Raw genomic sequence first — 9,345 nt, forward strand, 5'->3', positions numbered from 1 at the left:
CTTCCTGTGTGTCATTGAGATTGTAAGGTAAAGTGTGCCCACCGTATTAATCGGAGTAGCTTAAACTTGAGTGGAAAAAAATCGAGTGTTGTTTCTTGACTATTATTGTGAGAACCTACTTAAGGACGCTTATTCCGAAGTTCTCGAAAAACAAACCCGCTAAACATTTTATAGTACTACTCATTGTGTATATGTTTATTGTAGATGATAGATTATTATGCATATATTAGCTTAGGTTTTGACTTGGTTATTCTTGTTCATAGCTAGTGAGACGATAGATAATTTGGAGCATGAATAAGGAAACAATAGTTTTATTTTCTTAGTCGTTGTAGTATAGATGAAGTTTGTGAGTACCTTCAATCGAAAACTCTCACGAGGGCTATAACTCGGTCCACTAGGGAATTCCTAGTGGTTTAAGGCCTTGTTATGATATGGTCAATGCAATCGCGACTCAAATAAACGAGATTAGGTAGAACTCCATTTTTGGTCACTTATTCTAATTTCTCATCTTTTGCTTGAGGACAAGCAAAATGTTGTTTGGGGTGGTTTGATAAGAGCCCAAAACTGTAGTTTTAACCCCTTAATAATCATACTGTTAGACCAATTATGTGAATAATAAGTAAGAGTTAATACTGACACGTGTTTTTTATGCATTTCGTGCTTCAAAGTCCATTATGTGCGTAAATGTGCCACTTTAGCTTAGATAAAGGAGCAAAAGTCGCCAGAACTTCCGAATGCCATATCTTTAGACTCAGACCTCGGATTGAGGCCTACCTTATGTCAAAACGACCGGCTCAGAAAGAGCTTTGCAATGGTCCAAGCCTTGACCCAATCAGAGGAGCAGAAGTGGACGAAAATTCTGTGGAAGACAACTGCAGCTGAAGAGGCCTTTTGGATCGAAGAATTGGTTTTGGGCCCCGATTCTTCGGCCCAAAACATGGCTCCAAGCCCATGCACGATTTTTTTGGATCTGAATGTATAAGAACAAAAGCTTAACTCATTGTTAATGGCAGTTAGGTTAGGTAGATAGCTTAGAATAGAAAGTAGCCATTAAAATAGCTTCTAGATCTAGATTTAATTGTTTTATTTAATTAGTTTCAAATCCTTTATTAGATTAAACCTTTGGATCTTGTTCTTCATTTGATTAGATCAATAAAGTAGTATTTTTATCAATTTCGATTTTGTCATTTCCATTTCTAGATCTAATTTCAATTCTTGTTCTTATTTCATTTTAGTCATTAATTTAGATTTCATTATTGTTTAAATTAGTAAATTTTAATGCTTATTATTATGTGTAGTTTTAATTTAAATGGAAATGATTATGAATGATTCAAGGCTAAACCTCCATTAGAGGGGGTTGAGAAGCCTTGATGAAAGCTTGATTCCGCTTTTATCGTAGAAGTCGTCGAATTTCTATTCCACCTTAAATAATTAGTTCACCATGAGAATGGGTTTAATTGTTCACATGCTAGTTATTAATTGGTAGAAATGCCATGTGTAATTAGGGATTAGGAAGAACCGATTGTTCTCTCGTGAAGCAGTTCAATTCGGATTACGACGACTCGTCGCTAGTGGATTAAGTTGAGTTAAGGTGGAATCAATCCCCCTCTAACTCCTTAACATCGAATCAACGTAGCATTCCCATAGTTGTCGATAATCGACTAGTTGCATCTTGTGGGTAGTTGCACCATAGTTTAGTTGCCCCTTCGTAAAGCTCTCATTGACTTTAAGTAGAGTATTGAGACTAGAAAACAAGCATACGGAAGGACTAAGAGTGGAACGAATCACTCTACTCCACTATATCTCATAGGATTGAGAGTAGAAGAAGAAAACTTTGATAAACGCTCTAACAAAAGATAGTTTAGTTTACTTACGTTGTGAATTCATCGTTCATTTCGTAGGTAAACTATTCATTTCAACCTTATCATGTCCCCTTGAGGAGCTCAAAAAGATTGTCATGTAAACCCTGTAGGTGGATTTATTCCGACATGACAATGAGGTTGAGTGGTACTACTCAAGGACATAAGAAGTTAATTAATGTAGTTGTCAGTAACTTAACTTAATCAACGGATATTCGATATCTTAAACACAGGGAGATCAACGAGCATATAATATGGAGCCCATAAATGCAGACACGTAATTTGGGATTAGGGCGGTATTGCAACAATGGGCTTTAGTCAGTGTTCTAAAAAACGCTAGGCGGTAGTCGGGCGGTGGGAGAGCGCCTAGCGCCTAGGCCTTCTAGACGGTGCCTAGACGGGCAAGGCGCTAGGCGGTTTTTTTTAATAATAATAATTATTATATATATAATATATAATATATAATAATAATAATAATAATAATAATAATAATTTAAAAAAAAAAACACCTAGAAGTTAAAGTAAAATTAACTTTATATACTTTTTAAAAATACATATTAGTAATCCAACCACAAAAGTTAAGTAAAATCATAGCATGTCTCCTAATGGTCATAACTCAAACAAAATGACATAAGATCAAAATAATCCAAATAAACATACAAAAAGATAACATTATGACTTCTGAACTACTCCACTAAGTCTACAATTCTTCCTCTCCATATCTTTCCATCACTCTCTCCATCGATTCAAACTCATACTCTTCATCTCTCTCATCCTCGCTCTCGTTATCCGACACAAAATCTTCTTCATGAAGCTCTCTAACATTATTCGCTCTTGATGATTCTCCAACCATACCACATGTAAATCCCGAACCGGGATCAACTTCTTCATCATCCCCACCATGAACAATCCATCCTTGTGCCTTACTAGCTTCACTAGCAAGTAATACATCTATCTCTTCTTCTTTTTCTTTCCTATTCTTGTCGATGAGTTTGGCATTAAATTGGACATAGACTAGATGCTCCAACCTTGCTACATCAAGTCTATTCCTTTTCTTTGTATGTATCTACACAAAAGAAAATGGAAGTTAAAATATTATTAGTACTCTGACTCTCTTAGTTTATTTATTTAACCACTTACTACAAACTTTCTGGTTAGTACTTACCCCCTCAAAAGCGCTCCAATTTCTCTCGCATCCCGATGAACTTGTAGTCAGTGAGAGGATCCTTGAAGCCATTCTTTGCAAGTTTGGAGTATGATTGCCATAGTTAGACCACCATCCAACTAGCCAATAGATAAGACAATAAACACAAATATAAATAGTGTTAGTGTGTTACTTAGTATTAAATAATATCAGGTGGAATGGAAATGAGTAACTAAGTAATGAATATCTTACCTGGATCATACTTATCATCATTCTTGGTGCATCCCGCCGCGGCCAAGGGTCTACCAAATGCACCTTCTTTTTTCTTATACACCAATAACTCATCATTTGTGACTTTATTTTGCATATCAAAGTCACCATGGAAGAAGTGCTCCTCTATACAAAGAAAAATCCCGTTCATGACAATTGGATCCTTTCCAATATCTTGATCTTTGAAGTAGTAGTAAGGATTCAAAAGGTAGGCAGCCAAATGCAATGGACTATCAAGCCGACCAACGCCTTTTTTTCGATAATATCTATGCCTGGATTGTAGTTAGCCGCCACATTTTTGAATGTTTCTTTGATATCTTTCTCTGCTTGCTTTAGTTCACCATGTAAAAAGCCCATAGATGGCTTATCTCCGTCAGCAATGCGAAGCACTTTCACTAAAGGAGCAAATACTTTCAAGCATAGTGTTACCCCATTCCAAAAAGCCATATTTAACACGGTGGAATATGCCATTTTCCCCTTTGCAGTCTTGGACCATTTGCACTCCCCCCATTCATCACTAGTAAACATAGTTTTCAACTTCTCTTTTTTATCCATCAAACTTTGCAAAGTCAGGAAAGAAGTTGCAAATCTAGTAACTCCCGGCCTCACTATGTCTCTTTTTTTTGTAGCTTTCCTCATCATCGACAATGTTTTATGATGTGAATAAATGAAGATAGTGAACGCCTTTGCCTTATCAATCACTTCTTTGAACCTTGGTAGCTTTCCAATCCCTTCAAGCATAAGGTTCAATGTGTGAGTGGCACATGAACTCCAAAACAAGTGTGGTCTCTTGTTCCTCAAGAAACCGGCCGCCATATTGTTCAAGCATTGTCGGTCCACAACTTGAACTACATTTTCTGCCCCAATTTCTTCAATACACTTATCAACATAAGAAAAAAATAAATTCTCCAAGCAGGTGACTCCTCTGAAACTTCCTTAGAAGAAAGGAAAGTTTGTGCCTAGCTTGCAATTGACACATAAATTCATGATGCTCCTTCTTTTTCGATCGACCACGATCCGTCATAATAGAACACCCACTAGTAGCCCCCATTCTTTTTTTTGCTTCTCGAAAGTGAACTTTTGGTTTGCTCATATTCTTCCTTCAACAATGGCTCCCTCAACTGGTATTGGCTTGGAGGTAGGTAACCTCAGGCCAAATTGACCAACCGCTTCAACAAATCTTTTGAAGCTATCATTGTCAATAGCATGAAAAGCAATACCAGCCATATACACCCATCGAGACAAATATTGATGCACGCTATGAGTTCTTTCCTTCCAAAGTGCATCATTAATATTTTGTTGGATCTTTTCCTTGTATCAATTGAGGAATCGGAGTGATAGCGATGCAAACTTATCCATAGGCCCTAGAGTATGTGGCCTCTTCCCATCACACCACCCCGTCATCTTCTTCATCAATAATTTGAACTTCTGCTTTACTTCTGCAATGTGCTTGTCTTTCTCTTACCCTTTTTAACTTTTTGCTCCTTCTAGTGCAGCTTTACACTTGGCTTTATCTTCGCTTCGTTAGACTTTGGACATGCTGTTATTTGTCCCTTAATGTTCGCAAATGTGTAGCTTCATTCGATAAATGCCCCCACTAATTTCTTTATTGCACAGCCTTTACATTTTAACTTATCCTTGTTGTTTGCATCTCTCAACATCCCATACTCCCAACCAACATCGCCGAATCACGCTTCAAAGGATCGGATTCAATTCGGCACGCATTAGATGCCGTAGAAGAAGCAACATTACCAACCATTGAACTGAAAATATCACAAAGATCATACAACAATTAATAATCCAAAAAGACAATTCAACCATATAAGTTACTGGTCGAACAAAATATATGAAATAGCTAAATGAGTTGTCATTCATTCACTTAATTTTCTCCAAGAACACACTACAGTGTACACTCAGGCTCATTGTTTGCATTTATACGATTTGTGAGATTTGGTCTCATGTTAGTTCCATACACGCATACAGTGTACAAATCAATTCATGTTATGTTAGATACAAATTTATTATTATACAAATTGCTTAGGTACAGCCGTACAGGGTCATATATATAATTTTGGTAATTTAGTGCTTCATTTATCTGATAGTTAGCCTCCTTAGGAACCACGATCATGGTGTGTTAGAAATCGAAGTAGTAATCTGGTCTTAAACATGGGAATCAAAGTGCATGAATTGAACGTTTTTATCCCATTTCTGTTTATATAAGATGGAACAAGCGTGGGGTCTTTTATATAAGATGTATCACAGGCTTCACAGCACATTGAGAAGACTCATGATCGTGAACCTGTTGGCTTGTAATTCCCTGCCTCTTTATTATTAAAGGTGCTAGTTTTCCTAGCTAGAGTATATTTTGTATACAATGTAGGAAAAACGGAAGATAAGGAAGTTAGTACCTTATCTTGGAAGTTGGGAGACAATTGGAGCAGCAGCTGTTGAACGAAGTTGGACGAGCTGCTGAACGAAGTTGAATACGGGTTGAAGAAGTTGACGAAGTTGGAATTAAGTAATTTAACTAATTTCAGTAACCTCCAAACAGATATATCTTTTCAAACAGATATATAACTTATAAGCCCTATTGGGCCTTGCCTTGGGCGTTTTTCAAAAAAAGTTAAAAAACAAATATGGGCCCGATTAGACTGATTAGCCCCCGCCTAGACCGCTGGACCGCCTAGTAGGGACCGCCTAGCACCGCCTAGTCGGGTAACCGACTTGTCCACCGATTATAGCCTTAGGCGAGTCGCCTGGGCACCGCCTAGCGCCTAGCCACCGCCTAGGCGGCCGCCGATTTTTAGAACAGTGGCTTTAGTGGAATAAGTCATTTTTTGATGGACTTGGGCCGTGTGTTCTGGGTGAACATGAGAAGCCCAAGCCCGTCAGGAGGCCCAACCCTAATTTCTCCTCATGGTCCCTGTTGTAGCCTATAAATAGAATACTCTCTCTCTGGCCGAAATTTACTATTCACTAGATTAGAAAAAGAGGCAAGGAAAGATAGATCCAAAATTAGATCTAGCTTTGTGAGAAAGAAGGGGATTGGTAGATCGTTGCCCACACAACGTCCAATCTGTTCTAAATGTTCTAAAGAAATACAACAGAAGATCAAGGGGTTGATTTCGGATTTGATAAAGCTTGGATTCTCAGAGTTATCTAATCCGGATCTAAAAGGTGTGTTCTCCATTCAAAATAGTGAGAACCCCATTGATTTCGCTGGGTGTGGGTTCTCGCGGTTTGTAGAAATATTCGTTCTGAAATAACGGTTCCTACACCCATGACCTAGAACTATCAACTTCAAGACATGAACCCTGAACAAGCCTTAATTCCAGTTCAACCGTTTACAGAAGTAGTAGTAGTGACCTTGTTGGAAAAACAAAATCAAATTATGCAACAAAACTCCAACTTGATGAAAGATCAGCATGATCAAAACTCTAATATGATGAAACAAACGATACAAATGATGCAGTCTTTGTGCCAAAAGGTTATTGACATGTCTCCTAACCAAAATAATAACCGTGATGCATGTTTCCAGTGTCAAGCGCTGCCTAATCCTAAGTCAACAAACACCGCGATTCAAATAAAAGTATTCAATTAGTAATGGTAATATAACCCCTGGGGACCTACATAGTGCACTACCCTTCGCTTTTTAGAGTAGTTGATAACAAAGTAACTATGCCTGAAGACCACCAGCAAATAGAAGCTAAAAATGAAACCATACCAAATACTGTAATAGAAATTGAAGATCTTACATCTGTAGAGGTTCCAATATGGACACCTAGATGGAAAATGCTAAAGATAAAGCAAAGACTAATAATGCTGTTGACCTGTTAAGTGAAAGTCAAAGCGGATTAGAGAGTTGAAGAAAAGTCAATAGAACTTCAAAAGGCTATATTTTTTAACTCAGGCATCGGAATTAGGTCTATTGATAATCATAAAATGAGTAGTTTACCTACGAAATGAACTATGTAATTTCAAAACGTAAGTAAACTAAAACTAAACTTTTACGAGTCTATTATCAAAGATTCTACTCTCGATGCGAATTGCACTAAGTGGAGTAAGAAGTTCGTTCCACTCCTAGTTCTCTAGCACGGATTGTTCTCTAAGTCTAAGAAATCAGTCTTAAGTCAATGAGAGTTTTACGAGGGGTGATTATACTACTGATGCAATATGAAAAGCAATATGTTGAATGTCACTACTTAACTATATGGAAATACTAATGTTCTTGAATCTAGATAAAGAATTAGAGGGGAATTGATTCCACCTCGAATCCAACTTAACAACCTAGTATAGATTGTCGTATCTCTCGATTCTTACGCTTTCACTGCAAGAATTTCGAAGTCTAATCCCTAGGGTTCATGGCATTTCTACCGGATACTAACTAGCATGTGAGGTCGCCCACCCATTCTCATGGCTAAAACACGACCTTCTAGAGTGGAATAGATTCTACAACCAATTCTATACTAACCACTAAGTTTTCATCAAGGCTTCATCAACCCCTCTAATGGAGGTTTTAGCCTTGATTCATCAAACTAACATTTCCCATTGAATCTAAACTAAACATAATGTTAGAATTTGAGGTTTACTTACTTAAACAATAATGAATCTAATTTAATGACTGGAATGAATTAAGGACAAGAATTTAAATTAGATCTAGAATGGAAATGACAAAATTCGAAATGGACAACTAACTATTTTATTTATCTAATCAATCAAGAACAATAATTCAAAGATTTAATCTAAAACAAGAATTGAAATAGAACTAAAACTTAATTTAATTAATAAAACTAGATCTAGAATTATATATATTAATTTAGGTCTAACTAGCTACCATTAACAAAGAGCTAAGCTTTTGTTTTTATATATCCAGATCTAAAAATCGTGCATGGGCTTGGAGCCATGTTTTGGGCCAGAGAATCAGGCCCAAAACCCAATTCTTTCAGCCCAAAAAGGCCTCTTCAGCTGCAGTTGGCTTCAGCAGACTTTTCGTCCACTTTTACTCCTCTGATTGGGTCAAGGCTTGGACCATTGCAAAGCTCTTTCCGAGCCGGTCGTTTTGACATAAGGTATGCCCAATTCGAGGTCCGAGTCCAAAGATATGGCATTCGGAAGTTCTCACGACTTTTGCTCCTTTATCTCACTAAAGTGGCACATTTCTCGCACATAATGGACTTTGAAGCCCGAAATGCATAAAACACGTAATCAGATTAACTCTTACTTATTATTCACATAATTGGTCTAACAAGATGATTATTAAGGGGTTAAAACTACAGTTTTGGGCTCTTATCAAACCACCCCCAAACAAAAAGATTTTGCTTGTCCTCAAGCAAAGATGAGAAATTAGAATAAGTGACCAAAAATGGAGTTCTAACTACTCGTTTTACTGAGTGCGATTGCATTGACCATATGCAACAAGGCCTTAAACCACTAGGAATTCCCTAGTGGACGAGTTATAGCCTCGTGAGAGTTTTCCAAATGAAGGTACTCACAAACTTCATCTATACTACAACACGACTAAGAAAATAAAACTATTGTTTCCTTATTCATGCTCAACTATCTATACATCTCACTAGCAAATACATAAGAATAACCCAAATCGGAACCCTAAGCTAATATATGCATAATAATCAATTATCTAAAATAAACATATAACAATGAGTAATACTATGAAATGTAATAGCAGTCCGTTTAAAACTTCGAATAGCGCCCTTAAGTAGGTCCTCACATAAATGTCAAGACAAAACCACTCTGATTTTTCCACTCAAGTTTTCACTACTCCAAGCAGGTGGGCACACTTTACCTTACAATCTCAATGACAACAAGGAAGCCGGAGTCGATCAAACACATCCGCCACTTACTATCACACTAACCTATTCCTAATTGCTAGAGGTCTTTATTAGGTGTCATGGGATTAGGAGATGGTTTAAGAAGGAAGGAAATGGGTATTCAAAAAGGACAAGTCTGAGATAATAGAGTCTTCATATTATGTAACTAGAGAAACCTTGTTATTTACTTTTTGCTTCTACACTTTGTTTCCATCCTTAGCCATATTTTTCTTTTTTTTTCTTT

General features: G+C 37.1%; 1 protein-coding gene and 1 pseudogene across 1 annotated transcript; both read right to left on the reverse strand.

Annotated features, from left to right (window-relative positions):
- Positions 1–2,559: 2,559 nt before the first annotated feature.
- LOC147504306 (uncharacterized) lies at positions 2,560–3,108 on the reverse strand. Its single transcript, XM_086605140.1, has 2 exons — positions 3,025–3,108; positions 2,560–2,925 (listed from the first exon to the last, which is right to left on the reverse strand). The coding sequence occupies exons 1-2, from the start codon at positions 3,094–3,096 to the stop codon at positions 2,560–2,562; spliced, it is 438 nt and encodes a 145-aa protein (XP_086461266.1). The 5' UTR covers positions 3,097–3,108.
- A 127-nt stretch (positions 3,109–3,235) lies between these two features.
- Positions 3,236–4,324, reverse strand: LOC147504307 (uncharacterized; annotated as a pseudogene).
- Between the last annotated feature and the right edge of the window lie 5,021 nt (positions 4,325–9,345).

Source organism: Coptis chinensis, chromosome 4 (assembly GCF_015680905.1).
Source record: "Coptis chinensis isolate HL-2020 chromosome 4, ASM1568090v1, whole genome shotgun sequence".
In the NCBI taxonomy this organism is placed as follows: Eukaryota; Viridiplantae; Streptophyta; class Magnoliopsida; order Ranunculales; family Ranunculaceae; genus Coptis; species Coptis chinensis.